The sequence below is a fragment of the Triplophysa dalaica genome, chromosome 11 (genome assembly GCF_015846415.1).
Source record: "Triplophysa dalaica isolate WHDGS20190420 chromosome 11, ASM1584641v1, whole genome shotgun sequence".
Classification (NCBI taxonomy): Eukaryota; Metazoa; Chordata; class Actinopteri; order Cypriniformes; family Nemacheilidae; genus Triplophysa; species Triplophysa dalaica.
In genome coordinates, this window is record NC_079552.1 from 5,711,793 (window position 1) to 5,730,414 (window position 18,622).

Consider the following 18,622-nt stretch of genomic DNA (forward strand, 5'->3'; position numbering starts at 1 on the left):
CGCTGCGCGAAAACTCGTCTCCTCCTCTTCCTCTTGCAGGGCCTTTCAAAATCTCTCTGACCAGCCCATTTTAACTTCATACACACTTACCCGAGCGCCCAGCAGTGAGACAACATTCACAGCTTCTTCGACTTCCTAAAATCACAACAACAAGCAGCGGTTCCGTTTCAGCGCGAGCTCCGGATGAAACTATTAATGGACTAAAAGCCGAGTAACGGAGAGAGAGAGAGAGAGAGAGAGCGCGCGCGTGCATCAGTGAGACCGCCGGGTATGTAATCAGATGGGTTCAACTTTACTAGACGCACATTCATTTTACTCATCACAGATTCATGAGTTCATCCAAAATGAATCTTTGATTTTGAGAGTTCTGAATGATGTTTCATTTTGTGCAGGGATTTGAAAAAGATTCAAAAATACTTTGCAACTCATAGCGCAACTTGTATCATTAGATGCGACACTTTGTTTCTCCTCCAGTGCAAATTGATTAATTCTTTAGCCTATATGTCTTATACTAGTTTTAGAGGACATTTAAGTTATTTGATTTTATGACACATAAACAACACCGTCTGAGAATGACTTGATGTATTTAGACTTAAACAACGTGGCACTGTTTTGTGTGTGAATGTGTGTTGGATATTGTTGTGTTGATGTAGAAAATGTTGCTGTGTGTATATGTTGCTAAGTCACGGATATAGACTGCTGACCTCGATCTGAGATTGCAGAACCGTGATCATGTGAAGAGGGGAAGTAGTTTTAGTTTTCAAGGGTTGTGGACCTGTTTAAGGGTTGTGAAAACTGCTTGGGAAAAGAATCAGGCATGACAGTATCGGAATGAATGTTGTGTCTCTCTCTGTGAACAAAACCATCTGTTCATTTTGATATCTGTTGACTATCAATCTACTGAGGGGCTCTTTGTGTATGTCTCCTGATGTGACCTTCACTTTGTTTCGGTGTGTCTCACTTCTGGACCTTTGTGTGGCTTCTGAAAATTGTTTTTGCTCTTATTTTCTCACTACATTTCTCCATCACTGTTAAGCTAATACACTAAGTGTAAGATGTGAGTTTGTCTGGTTTAGAAATTGCTCAGGGTTTGAGGCAATAATACCACAAAAGTGACAAAAAAACGTTCCCGTATTTCTAACCCACGGTGCTTTCAACAGTTTGTTTGTTTGTTTGTTTAACTCTTTTGTATTATATTAGTCTATGTTATGAGTTAAGTGTCATATTTTACAATCAGCTATGATTTCTGACAGTCATTTAACTTTAAAAGATTTTCAAAGATATTACTACATCTAAAAGTGCTGGAAAAATTCTAAATAATTCAATAATGAAATCACAAAACAAATCCTTGAATTGTTATTTATATTCATGCAAGACTGTCATTATTGTTTAGACTACATTTTGTGAAAGTTAATGTTCAAAGTTATTTTAACAAAAATAAATGACACTCTTTTGATTTAGTTTTTAAAGTGCCCTCAAAATCAGTTTCATGAGGTAGATCATCCCATCCATGTTGTCACTGAATAGAGAGACACCTGGCCACTCAGACGTCCTTCTAAAGGGACGGTGATACTGATGTCATCAACAAGGAGCAGATGGATATTAAACCCCTCCCCCTTTCTTTTGTGTGTGTGCACCATCCACTGAATAACACACACATGCACACACTTATGTATGATTGTAAGCTGGGGGGGCACCTTGGGACAAAAGACACCTGCGGCAGCGTGTGTGTATGTGTTCGACTGTGTTCATCTCAGGCATTTTAGATTGTGTGACCTCATGATGGCCTCTCTGGTCTGTGCATCCGTCTGCATTTAGACTGAAGAGCTCTTTTTAAAAGGAAGGATTGTGTGAGTCAGGAATAGTGCATTAGGATTGAATGTGCTTTCCACTTTTGTCTTTACCTATATTGTTCAATGTTACACACACTCATACTAAGAGGTTATTGTGTGGATTTTGTGGTTATGGAGAGGAAAACCTGAAGTATGAGGCAATATTGTGTTTTTAGGCCTTAAAAAGTCATACTTTTTTCTAGGTATGCTTTGTTCTCAGATGTTGAATTAAATATTCATATATCTGCCTACATTTTTTTATGGATTATAAATGCTAATCTTATAATCACAAATGTATTGAAAGACAACATAGTTGATTTTGTGTAAAGTGACCTTTGTGACAACTGCGTATGTTTTACCAGTTATGTCTGTCCCCTGAGAATAAAAACCCATAAGTTTGTCATCATAAGACAAGATCTTGTAGTTTAGCAACAGTAACTGTGTTCTGTTATTAAGAGCTATAGATTCATTAGAATCTATAGTCCTTTAATGGCTTATAGACAATACAACCTCTCTGGTTGAAGTGACCAGTGTGTCTGATCTTGTTCTAGAGCTCTTCGTTACTTGAGTCTATCATTTGACTCTGCTGTCTGATGGCTCTTTCTTTATTCTTATATTTTCAATAGGAAGGAGTTTGAGTTGTAAGCTTGATTACCCAAATAAGCAAAATCTGGCATGGTGAAATGTGTGAATCTCTTCCTCTGTTTCTTTAGGTAAGGCTGATGGATGGAGCGAGGGATCAGTATGAGGAACGATTGAAAGATGTGTTTGAGAGTTTTGATGGCAGCGGTTCGGGTTTGTTATGTTCTGAAGAACTGACCCATCTCTGTCGAGCCCTTCAGCTGGAGGAGAACACGCTCAATGCGCTATTACATGCACTGCTGCACGACCAGCTCAGCGCTCGGGTAAGACAACACACAAAGAAATTTGTTTTAAAACAATTTTTTTTAGTCTCTGTTGCGTCCAGTACTCCTGGGGAAAAAGACAGATTTATTTTTAGTGTCTTGTTTTTTATTCAGGTTGATTTTGATCAATTTAAGGATGCACTGATCCTTGTTTTGTCAAGTTCAAACACAGAAGATCCACAAGAATGTCCTGAACAACCAGGTAAAATGGCAAAATCAATTCTCATCAGATTCTTCTACTTATGTCGCTTTGTTCTGTTGAGTTGGCTCAATGATTAACTGTTTATATTAACTCATAGTTGCTTAACAAAAATTGCACATTACATGTTACAGGATCCCATCATGACAGAGTTTGGTTTTATTTAACAGAAAAATGTATTAAAAGCAAGACAGCTGGAGCTCAGGGTGTGAAGAAAGGACGTGGTGGTTAATCTGGATTAAGGATTATCCTGAGAATAGTGAGAGTGGAAATGAACCTTATTTAAATTTAAACCAGCTCCTTAATTATGACAAAACAATCGGGTTTGACGTATCAAAATGTTGATAATTTGACCAAAACCAAATTCTAGTTCATTAATCTAGATTTTTGTATTCATTGTATTAGAACTCACCACCACAGTGCTTACTTGGTATGGGTAGCTGCACATTGTTTTGTGGTTGCTAGGGTTTATTTAGTGGTTGCTAGTTACTTGCTTACTGGCCCAAATCCTTAGTTATGGCCAAAGGCCCCTCCTTCATTGTAAATCATTTTTTTTTACTCCACCTGTCCGTAGCATTAATATTGCAATGTTATGACCAAATTTTATATTTAGGGTTAAATGAATATTTGGATGTTTTGTTTGGATGAACTCACAAAGTTATTTGGACGAATGCTTGTAACCAAACAGTGCTTGGACCCCATTGACTACCAAAGTAGGATGGTAGTTAAAAGTTCCCCAGATGTGTTTGCTGTCATACATTCTTCAAAATATATTATTTTGTGTTCAACAGAACAAAGTAATTATGAAGTAATTATTCCTACAATGGTAGTCAATGGGGTCCAAGAACTGTTTGGTTATAAGCTTTCTTCCAAATAACTTTCTGTGTTCATCAGAACATAGAAATTTATACAGATTTAGAACAACTCGAAGGTGAGTAAATAAAGACAGAATTTTTTACTTTTCGTTGTGCTAGCCCTTTAAAAATATAACAAACCTCAATTAAAATTAAGAACAATAATGAGACTTTTCGTAGCAACACCAATGATTAAATCACTCTCTATTTTTTCTTATTGTTGTCTTTCCAAAACTTTCATGATTTTGTCTCATCATGTCTCTCCCTTTTTGTTATTGACAATATATTTTTCCAGCCTCAAACAATTGGTAGAAAATATTTAGATATGCTATTTGTCCACAAGCTATAGTCCACAAGCAAACCATGGCATTTATCTTTCGAACTCTAAAACATTTTAATCACAGGTTTCCAAGGTGAGCCTTAGCATTGTACAGATGACATAAAATATACAACATTAAATTTCTTTTCACTTTCCCTTAGATTCCCCTGAAGTCCAGCCACGGTTTGTGAAGGGAAGTAAGCGTTATGGCCGTCGTTCTGCTCCAGAGGTCATACACGCGCACACTGAGTCACATAGGCAGGCTGAAGATGAGAATGAGAAGGATGAAGATGCTCAAACGGGTGATGAAAGAACCGTACCCAGAAAGCGTGAGGTAACACACACACACAAAGAGATCATGCATGTGATCTTAGGACACATTCTTCTATTTTGGTATTAATGGAATCATTCATATCAGAACACACAGATAACATTGAAGGTTTGCTTAAGAAACAATCCAAATTATGGCACTCCAAAATTCCAAACCCCAAAATTCCACAATCCTGGCATGTGTATGTGTGCGTTTTGCCCTCTGCGCTGACAGAAGTTAATGAGATTTCATAGTCCTGAAAGAAACATCCCATTGGCTTTAAAATACTCAAAGGATTGGGCAGTGACTGCATGTGTTGAAAAGATTTTTATTGAATTGACGCGAGCCGTGAGCCTGTGTTCGTGTGAGCTTTTGTGTGCATCTCCGGCCACGTTCTCCAGCAGGTGCACATTAATACACGCTTCTACGCAGATAGTCTGATGTGTGAACAGTCCTCTGCTTCTGCCACAGCAGATGTGTGGGGGGTGGTTTTGGAGGTGATGAGGGGGGTCATTGATGAACAATGACCCAGACCCCACCCCCTGAATTCCACTGCATGTATTCTCCATCTGCTCTCTGCACCCCCAGAAAATCACTCTGTGCACATATGAACACACTCCTGACCCTAGTAGAACAACTTTGTGGTTAACTTGACTTTTAGTGATACATGGGTTGCTATATGTAAGATTTTGTGATGGTGATGATGCGTTACTGAACAGTCAAATAAGGTGTGTGTTAAGGATTTGTTTGTCTTTAAGGGTGTTGGTTGTGAATAGGCTGTGTAAAGTGTGAGGTATTTGTTTAAATGAGTCATTTTAATACAGAAAAATACCATGTTTATGCAATCTTTGTCTATCTATTTACTATAATCGATTTATATATGTAAGTATATATGTAAAACATAGTAATATGATTTTATTTGTGTATCTGTTTGTGTGTTTGTTTTTTGTGTAAGCGTTGGAATGCTGACCTGAGCATTTCTGAAGAGTTTGAGGCAGAAGGTGAGTTTATACTTAACATACTCTTAAAGAGATGGTTCACACAAAAATAAAAATGTTGTCATCACATATTTGCCCTCAGATCATACAAAAACTGTATATGACTCATTCTTCTGTGGAACACAAAAGAAGATATTTAGAAAAATGTTTTAATGGTTTTGTGTACAAACAATGGAAATCAAGGGGGGCCAATTATGTTTGGTTACCAACATTTTTCAAAATATCTTCTTTTGTGTAAAAAGTCATACAGGTTTGGAATGAAATGGGGGTGAGAAAAACATGATAGGCTCCTTAATGCCTGAGATTCATACAGGTATGCATGTGTGCACAGGTCAGTTGCATCTCTGGAACCCAGATGAACCGACCACACCCATTGCATTGCCGCTCTGTGATTTGGAGGAGCGTTTACATAATGCTTGTCATCAGCTGTCTCTACCCATAAATGGCACGGCCACAATCCAACAGCTACATATGCTGTGCCAACACATAGGCATAGAGGTACATGCAAGAGATAGCAGAAGATCTAATGAGGTTTGTAGATGTGATAACTGATTTCTCTTGTGTTTGTTTATAGTTGGGTGAGGATCTGGTGCAGTGTTCTGATGGCAATTCAATGGATGTGCAGGAGTTTGTGTCATACATTATAAACCAAAGCAAACCACCTACACCATCAGCATCCACACCCTACAGACAATTAAAAAGACACCATTCGACTCAGGTAAAAAGACACACATTTTTCTGAATGAAAGCATATTTTGTTTTATATACTAAACACTAAAATTACTTTTTTTTGCTTACTTTATAATCCGTAAATAAAACAAAGCATCCACAAATTAAATTTTGTAATTTGGCAAACTTCTACTAGGCACAATGGACACTCGCGTACACAGAAATAGTTTGAACACTAAATATAGTTTTATAACTTCCTGTACCCTCTCTATATTAAGTTTGATGAATCAGGTCGTCGAATCTCATGTGCTTTGAGCAGTACAATCGGTCTGCGTCTGTTTTCGGTTTTGGATGATGGATCGGGACATGTTCCTGTGAAACATTGCTGTACAGGTGGATGGAAGAGGGGGTGGATAACAGCGCAGAGATCTTGCGGGTAACACACACAAACACACAGGTGTTTCTACAGGCCTTCTAATCCGGGATATCCGCAACAAGCTTTTGTATGTCTGTCTGTAGGCTTTGGATTTTAATTCAGAAGATAAAGTGAATCTGTCTGAGCTGACCGTTGCCCTGGAAAATGAGCTGCTGAACACCAAGAACTCAATCCACCAGGCGGCGTTAGTGAGCTTCAAGGCAGAAATCAGACATTTGCTGTGAGTGAAAGCACGTTCATTGCAAATTTCAAATGTCCTTCAAGCTCAGTTCACATTTATCTGCAACACTATTAAAAATGACTTGAAAAACTTTCTTTGTTCTGTCAAACATAAGCATTTACAAGCATTCTTCCAAATATCTTTGTTCGTGTTCAGCAAAACAAAGTAATTTATACAGATTTGGAACAACTCAAGAGTGAGTAAATGATGACAGAATTTAATTTTTGGGTGAACTGTTTCTTTCGGACTCACTACAGATCAGTTTAGATTGTTATTTTGACTTGCTCCAGATTACTCAAGTGTATTGTCCTCACTCACGTTTTTTATTTTACTTTACATCACCTTTCTCCAGCTACTTTAGGTCACAATTCAGTTTAATGTTTACCATGCTCTCTAGGTTGCTTTTAGATCATCAATTGAACTTTTTTGAGCTAATGTCATAATCATTTTCTTGCAAGTGAGTGTGTTGACATGGAAAGACGTGAGAAGGAGAGGATTCGCTTGGATCTGGACAAAGCAGAGAAGCTCAAATCTCAGCTGGCATCTGAAGTGGATGACCACCATGCTGCTATTGAGCGCAATAATGAGCTCAATCTCCGGTAATCTTCCACCTTTAACCAGCTACACCTTCTCCCTTATTTGTGATATTATAATGACCTGTCACCGTGATTTTAATCTGGCCAGCTGTTTCTCTTTATGCCTCAACTCTTATGGATATTAAAATACCCTTTCAATCTTCTGTCATGCAACCTTTTCCTGAATCGGCATGTGTGCAACACAAAATGCTTTTGACATTGATGGCGCATGTGTGTAAGCTCATATATTTATCATACATCAATGTTCACCATACATGTACCTATGTTCAGGAAGCTGGAACAAGAATATAAAGACGGTATGAGTGCCCTGAGGGCTGAGCTGAGTAAAGAGGTGGAGCTTGTGCAGCAGCAGGCCAATCAGCAGCAAGAAGAGCTGGAAAAGGAAATGAGCAAGATGAAGGAAGAAGAGAACTTCCTACGAGAGCACCTAACTCTCAACATTAAAGTAATTATTACTCCACACTGAATATGGTATAATATAGATATTAAATTGAAAATACAGCTGGGGAAAAAATTAAGATAATATTTCAAAATTATTTTCAATTTATCTGAATTTACCATTTTAAGGTATGTGTTGAGGTAAAGAAAATCTTTCTGTAAACTACTAAAAATATTTCTGCCCATTTTTAAATAAAAAATGAAAACTGAAGAAAAATGTCAAAATAATAGAAAAGATGCCGTTGTATTTATTCAAACCTCAAATACTGCAAAATATTTTTTATTTTGTAACCTTGATTTTTATCACAGTTTTCATTTGTCTTGTCATGCTGTCAGCCTTTCACATTCTTGTTGGATGACTTTGTCTTTCCTAAGGTTTATTTTTGTCAAATTCAACAGACACTGGACTTGAATGGCCACGATGCATGTAGAAATCCTGATTAATAGAAAATTTGGAATGGTCTCATAATTTGTTTTCACGGCTTTACATTATATTGAATATACAGTATATATACTGTCATATTAAATGTTGCTTTTTTTTTCAGTTTGACAATTTTATAGGTAACGTTTGTAAATTTTGGCAACTCTGTTCTCAGTGTTTTACTTCATCACAGTATGTAGTTGCCTACCTAAAATTCTCATGAATTTTGTCACTGATGTATCATAAATGTATATTTTGCTGTGTAGGAGAATGGCCGTCTGGAGACAGAGCTGATCGATAGCATGGAGAAACTGGTGGAGGCTGAAAACCAGATAAACAAACTCCAAAAAAACCTGGATGGTGTTTTGAAAGAGAGGGTACTAAAAAACGCACAGATACATTAATCCATACATTAAATAACTTGCATTATAATATATTATTTTTGTTGTAATCTGATGGGTTTGTTCAATGTTCTTGTGCGTAGTTTGGTGATCTGGATCCAGACAGTGCGGAGTTCTTCCGGCAGGAGAACCGTCTAAGACAGTTACGCATGAACTATGAGGAGCAGTGCAGGGTTGGCAACATCTTCTGTCTTTATGTGCTCATTTTCATCTTTTTTGTCTCATTAAATCTCAAACAAAATACATGTGTGCATCTGTGTATTTTGTAGGAGTTGCAGGATCGCATCGATGAGTTGGAGGCACAGCTGAAGGAATATCAGAATTTAGGCCACACCCCTTCAAAACGTCCAGGACAAAGTCTGTCTGAAGAGCTGGCCAACACGAGCCCAGAGCCAGGTAACATGAACCCACATAAGGTCATCACTGAACAAACACTTACTGTTTTGATGCTTCATTCGTGTATGTACGGTATTTAACAGTTTTGTTATTTGTGTATTTGTTCATACAGATTCTCAAAAGCAGCATATATTAAACATGAGTCTAGAGACAGAGATGCTACTGGAGCAACACCAGAAAGAAATGGAAAGCGTCAGAGCCACGGTAAGAAATAACTAAGGTCTAAAATTGAAAAAACGACCCTGGACTGTTTAAAAAAGAAAAGAAAAAAAATAAAGGTTACACTCTCTGACTCACTCTGTAGGTGTATGAAGAACAATGCAGCGCTGAGGAAGAGAGGAGTCGTCTCTCCTTGAGGCATCATCGGGAGATGCAGGTTTTGAGGGAGGAGATGGCAACCCAGTTGGAGAGAGTGCACACGCTGGAGCAGGAGCTGTCGGTCTCCATGCACTCCACCAGCAGGAGATCAGCTCGATCACACAGGAGGCGCAGGACGCCAGGAACCTTGCTGACCAGCTGGAGGAACAGTTGGCAATTCTGGAGGAAAAACAATCTGCTTGTGAAGAGCAGAGCCGAGGACATGCCGATGAGATCAGGATGATGGAATTAAAGCACCAGGAGATGCTAGAGACATGTCTGCAGGAGCAGAAAGAGAGACTGCAAGAGGAAAAGGAAATGCAGGAGAGGCTCGCCGAACAGTGGGAACAAGAGAGGGAGTGTTTGCAGAAGCGACATGAAGAGGTGTTAAGGGCACATCTTGAGGAAACACAGCAGAGAAAAGAACAAGAGTGCGTTGAGCTGGAAAGGAGGCTCAAGGAGGAATGGGAAAGGGAGAGGCTGGAGTTAGTACAGAGTAGTACGGAGACGTTGCAGGTCATGTTGGTGGAAAAAGAGAGAAAGCTCCTGGAGAAATGGCAACAGGAGAAACGGGAATTAGAGGAGGTCAGAAAGGAGACATTGCAGGCTGTGCTGGATGAGAGGAGGGAGAGAGAGAGACGATTTAGGGAGAAATGGGATGAGGAACATGCTTTGTTAGAGAAGGAACATTATGAGGTGCTCCTCCAGCGTTTAGAGGAGGAAAGAGAATGCCTTCATGCACAGCAGGAGGAGACGGAGAGAAAGATGATGGAGCATTTGGAGAGAGAGAGGGCTCAGCTGGAGAAACAGCATGAGGAGGTGCTACAGGCCTGTTTGGAGCAGGAAAGAGAGAGAGTGCAAGGAGAGAGAGAAGAGCAGGAGAGAAGGTGGCAGAAGGTGCTGAAAGAGGAGCAGAGCCGGATGGAGGAGAACCACAGAGAGGCCATGCTGGAGCTTAGTGCCAAACACGGTGAGGAGAGAGAGAGACTCGGCAGCCTTCTGGAGAATCTACGCACAGATATTGCACAGGAGAGGTTAGCACGCTAACATGCATGCACACTATTGTCCTATTAGGTTTTTACACATTTTAGTTTGTTCAAATGAAATTAGTATATTTGGGTCATAACAATTCATTAATTTGTTATTTTAATTTAATTTCTTAATTTAATTTGTCGAACTATATTTTATTATGTTTATTTTTACTTAATGAAAGTTGCATTGATTCATATTGTTGGCTTTATTTAGGTTTATGCTTAAAACCATGGGTAACAAAAACAACTTGAAACGTGAATTAAGCACTTTATAAAGAAGTAACCGAAGTTTTGTTTTCTTACCTCATTAGTGGAAATTTTTGTTTGTTTTGAGCATAAACTTGACTCATTGTGATGACTGATGACTTTAGAAAACTAGATTTAATATGGTGATTATTGATATGATAGGTGATTTTTGCCTGTGAAGAAAATAATTTAAGCATTTTTTCGGATTAAAAAATCTGAAGCGTGAAAATATTTATTGCATTCCAACATTTTATTTCTACATTAACATCCTTTTATACAGTCCCACACAAAGCATAATGTTTGTTTGCTGTTTCTGTTGAAACTGTCTATAGAAAATTATTATAGATTAACCTTACCTTATACCTTGTTGGGTATCACAAGGCATGTCCTAAAAATAGATGTAAGATTTATAAAACAAAACATATAATTTATCTCCACTTGTTTTAAATGTGCCATATACGTGGGTGAGAGTTCTTTCAATGGTATAAGCTGTTGATTGATCGTCTGCAGGAGAGAGTTGGAGACACAATTCTCTCAACGCCTGAAAGAGGTGGAGGACCATTTCTGTAATGACCAAGAGGCAGTGTCTGAGCGTTTTCAGCTGGACGTATGTAAACTGGAGCAACTTTATCAAAGTGAGACTGCAGCTCTAAAGCAACAGCATGTTGCAGACCGTGCCCCCTGGGAGGAGGGGGAGCAACAGCAGAAGCTGTTGAGGCAGGTCCAAGACCTTGAGAGGGAGGAGGTAAAAATGAAGCATCAGCAACTTGAACTCACACATGCCCGAGATATTAAAACTCTGACAGATAAGAACGTGCAGCTTCGGGCCGAGCTGGAGAGTTTCATCAGTCCCTCTCAGTCCAAAGAAATCGAGCTTAGCCGTCAACTCAATGCGCTGCACGACCATCTGCAGGAGAGCATGGAGGCTAAAGATCTCATGCTGGCACAGGCCGATCACAAAGCCGCCGAGCTGGAGGCGATGCTGCAACAGGCTGTGGATGACTTCATCCAAAAGAGAGTGGAACTACAAAAGAGTCTATCTACTTTGGAGAGCCAGCGAGGTGAAGACTCTCTGAGATCATGGAGCTAAAATGCAGAATCCAGGAGAGTGAGGAGCTACTCTGTCAGGCAGTTGCGGACTTAAGAAATGAACGTCTGGAGCTGGAGGAGAAACTAAAGGAGAGTATCTCCTTACTGATGGCAAAGGAGGAGGAGAGGGTGGCTCTGCTTGCAGTGAAAGACACGCTAGCATTGAACGTGGTGCAGTTGGAGGAAATGTTGGTGGTGTTGAGACGAACCACTGAAGGGGCTTACAAAGATCTTTTTCCAGAACCTTGCACAGCTGTTGAAGTCTCTGCGGATAGCAAAGACGACCTTGAAGGCCCAAGTCAAGAAACCAGCAAAGAACCAGTTGATGAATCCCATGAGAATGAGTCTCTTATAAATGAACACGTGAAAAGCAGTTGTGGTATCACAGAAAACACATCAGAAATGCATGTTGATGTTAGATTCAGTGCTGAAGAGGATTTTATGGGCAATAGTGAAGCAGAGACCGTGGATGAGGTTGATAATCCAGAGATCGGTGTCAACAAACATGAAGTTACCACTTCAGATTCTTGTGCAGACCATAAAGACACAGCTGTTGTAGAACAGCTACAGTCTAACTGTCTAACAGAAGAGAAGGAAAAGAATAAATCTAAACATACCATAGGACTATCAATTGAAGAGAATGATGTTGACAATGAAGCTGCATCGAGTAATGCAGAGAGCAATATCACAAAGGCTCAAGATGAAATCGATGGTGTGGTTGGTGATTCTGATCTCACAAAGCTAGAGAACACCACAGATAAGACCACAGTAGAGTTTGAGAAGGCAACATTTTGTAATTTGCAAGGTTCTGAATGTGATGACATTATTGTATTAGATGGCAAAGAAATGTGTGGTGCTGCCATAGAAAATACAGTAAGTTTGGACGGCACATCCATTGGTAAGCATAAAGAGTGGACAGTCAATATTCCTAATGCCTCAGAAACTCATATCTTAGCAGAGGAGAGCTTGCGACACCAGGAATCTCCTGACTCGGATGATGCTGCCAGCATTGCAAGTCTTCAGAATCAAATTAGGGCTTTGACAGAGGTTTGTGCTCCAACGTCAGTTAACATGGAACTGGTTTCTGATGTGAAAAATATGTGTATGCAGGAGATCTTGATCTTCAAGAAATGGTGATACAGTACAGCAGATATGCAGAAGTATCCAGTTTCTTGAATCCTGAACTCCAAGACCAGGAAAGAGTGCCATCTAAGCCTTGTCAACTAAATGCACACGTAGACACAGAGGTTGAATTTACCAAGCATAAGAATTTCTATGAGCTGCAGATGGTTGAATCCGACAGGATAATCAAGAGTCTGGAAGGTAAGATGCACGTAGACAAGGACTTCCAGAAGCAGCAAATGCCTCTCCTGGAGGAGTCTACCCGACTGAGAGAAGATAATTGTAAACCGAAGGAATTGTTGAAGGAACTCGAGAAACAGGAGGAGATTCAACAGTGGGATTCTGACTTCTCAGAATCTTCAAATGACTTTTTCTTGGAGCTCAACACTCAACTGAAGGAGAAGATTGGTGCAATGGCAAATCAGGAATTCTTCAATATGCGAATACTGAAGAAGCAGAATTCCAGATTGCGTCAAGTGCTCCTTGATCTGCAGGGCAAGTCTCTCAGGACTCAAATACAAATGCAAGAACGGAGGTACTTTGTGATGTTCCACAGTGTCCTGCTCTACTCATCCCTGTTCCTCCCTGCTGGTCAATGTTAATGATGTGTGAGTGTGTGCTGCAGACCCTCCCCCTTGTACCCCACGCACCCTTATAATGCTTCGCATATTCACAACCTACCAAACTCGACTCCAGTTTTGTGATGAGATCTGTCTTTTGTGTTGTGTAGTGGTTTTGTGTGGAAGCTCATAGTGATTCATTGTTTGTCAAAAGTGTTGGACTTTGTGTGATTATGAACCCTCAATCATAAATTCAGTCATCACCTTTCATTTAACTGTGCATTTCAGTTTTTGTATCTGGTTTAACCCTATAGCTTTACAGTGTTTTCTGTGTTTAGGAGTGAAGTCTGTCGGCTGGCTAAAGATAACCTCATTCTGAGGCACAGGATCTCAACAGTAAGGGAAGAGGACCTTAGAGAAAACCAGGAGAATCTGCGGTAAGACAAACACTTATTACCGACCAAATGTGTAAGAGTCAATAAATGACACGACAAATGTCAAATCTCTGTCTAGACTACTGCACATGAAGCAAGGGAAGAGAGCAGCTCAAGCTTTAAGGAGACAGGTGAATGGCAGTTCTATTACCAAAAATGTTACTATAAATCTTCTTCATCTAACAAAGTGCACACTAACACACCTTTGTCCTCAGCTCTCTGAGCCACGCCGCCTTCATCTTGATGAAGAGAATGTTTTATTACAACTGAATGCAGATCATGTGCTACGACATACTAGCCCGGAAGTGATGCGTCCCCATGACCACAGTCCAGCCAATGAGAAGAATGGGGTAGGGTTTGAAGGATTAGAATTTAAAAGTAAAATGGCTAGAGTTTGCACAGCTTTTGGATACATTCATACTTTTCATTTTCTTCTATTTCTTGCTTACTGTATACAGTTGTTCCAGTTGTTTGATCGAGAAGATTTTGTATCCAGAAAAGAGAAGGAGCTTCTTAGAGCTGAACTGAACCGGTGTATAGAAAAGGTACAAAAGCACACAAAAAAATATTGTGTGTATTGTGTGCATTGTGCTTTTTTCACTTTAGTATTTATTTTTTTATACTGCTGTACATGTTTTTTTTTTTTTTAGTTTCAGTTCATTATTGTTGTGACTTAAACTAAATGAAAATTAGAAATGTTGCCTCAACAATACATCAAATGTTCAAGTTTAATTATATGATATTTTGGCCAATATTGTTTTATTTCTATTAACATAAGTGCTTTAATAGATTTAGTCTTAGTAAACTTTAATAGTCTTGTTTAGAAACAGACCCCTTTTTAGTCTTCAGTCATAACTATTTTAATCTGTTTATGAGATTTTTTGCAGTTTAAACGGTTCACCCAAAAATGTTTTTCCAAATGTCTATACATTTCTTTGTTCTGATGAATACAGAGAAAGATATTTGGAAGAATGCTTGTAACCAAACAATTCTTGGTCACTATTGAATACCAAAGTGGGAAAGAAATCTTTATAAACTGTTCTGTTGAACACAAAAGAATTTACACTTTGAAGAAAAAAGCAGGAAAGAAAACAATTTTGGGGCACTTTTGACTATCGTTGTATTCTTTCCTACTCTAGTAGTCATTTTTTTTTATCTTTGGGTCAACTGGCCATTTAAAAGTTATCTATTGCTGTTTTTAAAGCCAGTTTAGGTGGTAAGATTGTGTGGAAATGGTTTCAGATTGGGCTTCTGATTTTTTTTCTTCAACTAATGTTTCTCGGTCTCCTTCAGGGCATGTCGCTGGAGTCATCACTACAGACTCTAACTCAACAGAACGCTCATCTCAAATCTGACTTACGCATCACACAACAGGAGCGAGATGCCCTCAAACAGGAAGTGATTTCGCTGCATAAACAAATGCAATCTGCCAATGAAAAGGTGAGTAGGTGGGACAAGAGCTTTTGTCGTTTGAGTTGGATGCGTCAATTGAACATCTCTTCTTCACTGTTCTCCACACCAGTTGTTGGAGGTCTCTGTTGTGTCTGCTGGTCAGCAGCAGGGGAGGCGTTTATGGGCAGAGCTTTCTGGACTGATGGAGGTGGAGCATGCTTCATTAATGGACGAAAACCAGCGACTCAAGCGACAAATGAGCGAGATGAACTCTGAGCTCAAGAGAGCAAGGGAGCAGGTCAGAGCAGGTCTACCCTGTATGGAATCTATATTAGCATTGAAAACATTAAATGATGATGGTGTTATTTTTTCAGATCTGTCAGTTGGAGGCTTTGAGTCTAAAACTGAGGGCATTGGTGAAAGGTGCAGATCAAGAAAAAACTGCCTTAAAGCGTGAACTGGATGCTCTTCATTCACAACTGATATCAACACGGAAAAAGGTTACAAAGAAATCGCATACCAAACGATACACATGTACAATGTCAAACCATAGAGACAGTACTGACTAAAAACAATATTTTTTAAATTGTATACCCATACAAGTACACACATACAGTACACGTCATATTTGTCTTACACAAACACAATAAGTTTCCTTCTCTCAAATCATGCTTTCTCTATTCCCACAGACTCAGCGGGCTGCAGTCTTACCTTCATCTCCTCTACAGTTGCCAGGGGAACAGAGAGGACAGCACCATAGCGACAGCCCAGACTTCACCATGCAGGTAACACACTATTCCATCCCGCACAATATTTCTCTCTGGATCAGCATGTGCTGTCACAGGGTATTTATATGGCACACTTCTCTTTTGGGAACATTTAGTGCTCATTTGGTCTCTGATGGTTTAGGTTTTCTTTGGTGAATTGGGATCATCTGGTGTTCTGCTTGTTTGCTGTGATCTGAAAAACATTATTGAACCTGTGAGGTGGTTCTGCTTTTCACACTTTGTAGGGAGCATGTGGTGCAGGACCGTCTGGTTTGTGTTCTGTGTGTAGCACCAATTGTATTGTTGAATGGTGTTTCATTATGGCTCTGGGTGTGTTCAAGTGATCACATACTCGTATATGTGCCACACAGCTTAGTTTGGATATAAGAAGTTTGTATATAGCGTTGTATGTGTTTTCTCTGCAGATGTAAAGAGCTGTCATTATCAACATAATTATCAACGACATCATTATCAACTGCCACAGAAGACTGGCAACCTGTGACCTCACTACTACTTTGAACTCTGACCTTTACTTTGTGTCCCCCAATTATAAACCTTTTCTTGATACATTATTTTGCTCTGAGGTGCTTCTCAGTTCTCTGGTCACAGTGTTATCTGTTGGAGTTAGCATGTAGCATTTAAGCTGGGGTGTTAAAGTTGCCTCAAGGTGGCAGTGTGCTGCACATCCTCACAGCTGAGTAGAGTTTTCTCTGTGGTTCTCATGCTGCATACGGTCCGTGAGATGGGAAAAAACAAGCCAAGATTTTGACATCTTATAAATGACAAGGACCTTCGAGATCAGTACAATCTTTGATTATGAATTTGTTCCAAGCACTGCAGACATTTTGTGTGAATTAAGCAGTATTGTGATTATAATGTTATGACGTCACAGTTTTAAAAACCAAGGTACAGGGCTCTGATTGTTTCAAGATTAGCCCAGCTGTTTTTTACATATTTTTATTTATTAAATAGTTTATTTGTCTCTACCTCTCCGTTTTTGCTGAATTATATTTCAATATCTATTTATCATGAATGAATAATGTTTATTTATATTTGTTTTTGTTGGTTTTTATTTATTGTGCATTTTATTTATTAGTTTAACTTCATTTTTAAACTTTTCACTTGGTTTAAATGTGTTATGTGACTTTTTGATGTCAATGTTGTGATTTTAATCAATTAAAAAACTAAGACTAAATAAAGTATTAGGTTAAATGTTTTTCCTTGTGTATGGTATTTTTTTATAATTTAACCATTTTTTACTCGTTTCTTTATTGGGTATAATCTGTAAAGCAGAAAAAGTTGGCAGCGACAAATTGCAACACCGCAACATTTTACGTGCATATTTCTAAACCATCTGATACGGTATAGCTAAGACGAGATTTTATCAGACCAATTGATCATGTATATTTTCAGTCTGACCTGTGATCTTTACACTGTATGACCTGCAGGATGAGCGTGAGGTTGCATTATTACATATGGAGGACAGGATGAGAGAAGTGGAGGTCACACTCAGGAACCTCAAATTGTTGCTACAGGAGAAAGTCTCTCAGCTGAAAGAACAGGTACATAAAAACATTCATTTTTCCCTTTCATTTGATTTTACATTTTAGTCTTTGACGGTTGTACATTAAATTTCTAGTGTAACTGATCTATTCCTCGATACTGTAGTTGACTAGAACGGTGAAGCAGATGTGTTAATAAAAGACCTGTACATGGAGAACGCTCAGCTCCTTAAAGCTCTGGAGAAGACCGAACAGCGTCAGAAAGTAGCAGAGAAGAAGAACTTCCTCCTGGAGGAGAAAATTTCCAGCCTCAATAAGATTGTCCGTGACCTTGGCCCTTCCCCGCTGACCCCAACGCCCTACCACTTTACACGCTCTTAATTCAACAATGTTGAATATTATTACAATTGTAGGATATGACAAACCTGCATGCTTTACCACTTCATATTAGTGTATTTTACCCCAAATTTGAAATGTGCCAGGAATACATTTATATTGGCAGATTATTTGCACAAAGGCAACAAGTTACGTTGTTGCGTTTCGTTGACGACTACCTCTGCAAATTGCAGGAAATCCAAACACACAGGTACAGGAAACAAGTGTTTGAAAGGGCTCATAAGAATATAAAAACACTTGTGCTATGTTTCAACTGTTTAAAGCCAGGCAAGTCTAAAATATAAACCATTCAACTAAATCTATTTTTTTACTTTTATATTTTAATGGTGTTTTAAGAATAGGGCAGATTGTTACTGGTGAGTCAGGACATCCGAATGTAATTGGACAGGATAAAAATCCTTTAGTATAGCTCCAGAGAAGCCTGTGGTCCATCTGAAGCCCCTGTGTTCACATACATAGTCCCATCCATCTTTCTGTGGTAGTCAGACCTTTAATTTCCAAGATGGCAAACAGCCTACCCCCAATTATTTTATTTTGTTGTTGTGTTATTTCTGTGGGATTAAGTATTTTATGTTGCACATCTTTTGTTTTTGTTTTGCTTGTATTGTGTATTTATTTTATCGTATCTGTCTTGTCTGTACTGTTTGTGATCATGCATTAAAAGCACTGTGAATATGAACAATAGGGAGCCTATTAAAATATTTATGTGCAGTAGAAGAAACTCAGAGTTGA

General features: G+C 39.0%; 1 protein-coding gene across 1 annotated transcript; it reads left to right on the forward strand.

Annotated features, from left to right (window-relative positions):
- Positions 1–44: 44 nt before the first annotated feature.
- On the forward strand, positions 45–16,983 carry nin (ninein (GSK3B interacting protein)). Its single transcript, XM_056760253.1, is given in 27 exon segments — positions 45–268; positions 2,546–2,737; positions 2,852–2,939; positions 4,271–4,443; positions 5,375–5,420; positions 5,749–5,915; positions 5,992–6,135; positions 6,365–6,458; positions 6,461–6,522; positions 6,606–6,742; positions 7,201–7,341; positions 7,609–7,783; positions 8,464–8,574; positions 8,682–8,771; positions 8,868–8,994; positions 9,107–9,198; positions 9,299–9,431; positions 9,434–10,385; positions 13,738–13,836; positions 13,913–13,964; positions 14,049–14,183; positions 14,292–14,378; positions 15,127–15,273; positions 15,356–15,523; positions 15,600–15,725; positions 15,915–16,010; positions 16,418–16,983. Coding segments are annotated over 26 exon segments (3,831 nt in total). The 5' UTR covers positions 45–268; positions 2,546–2,554; the 3' UTR covers positions 16,424–16,983.
- Positions 16,984–18,622: the final 1,639 nt, after the last annotated feature.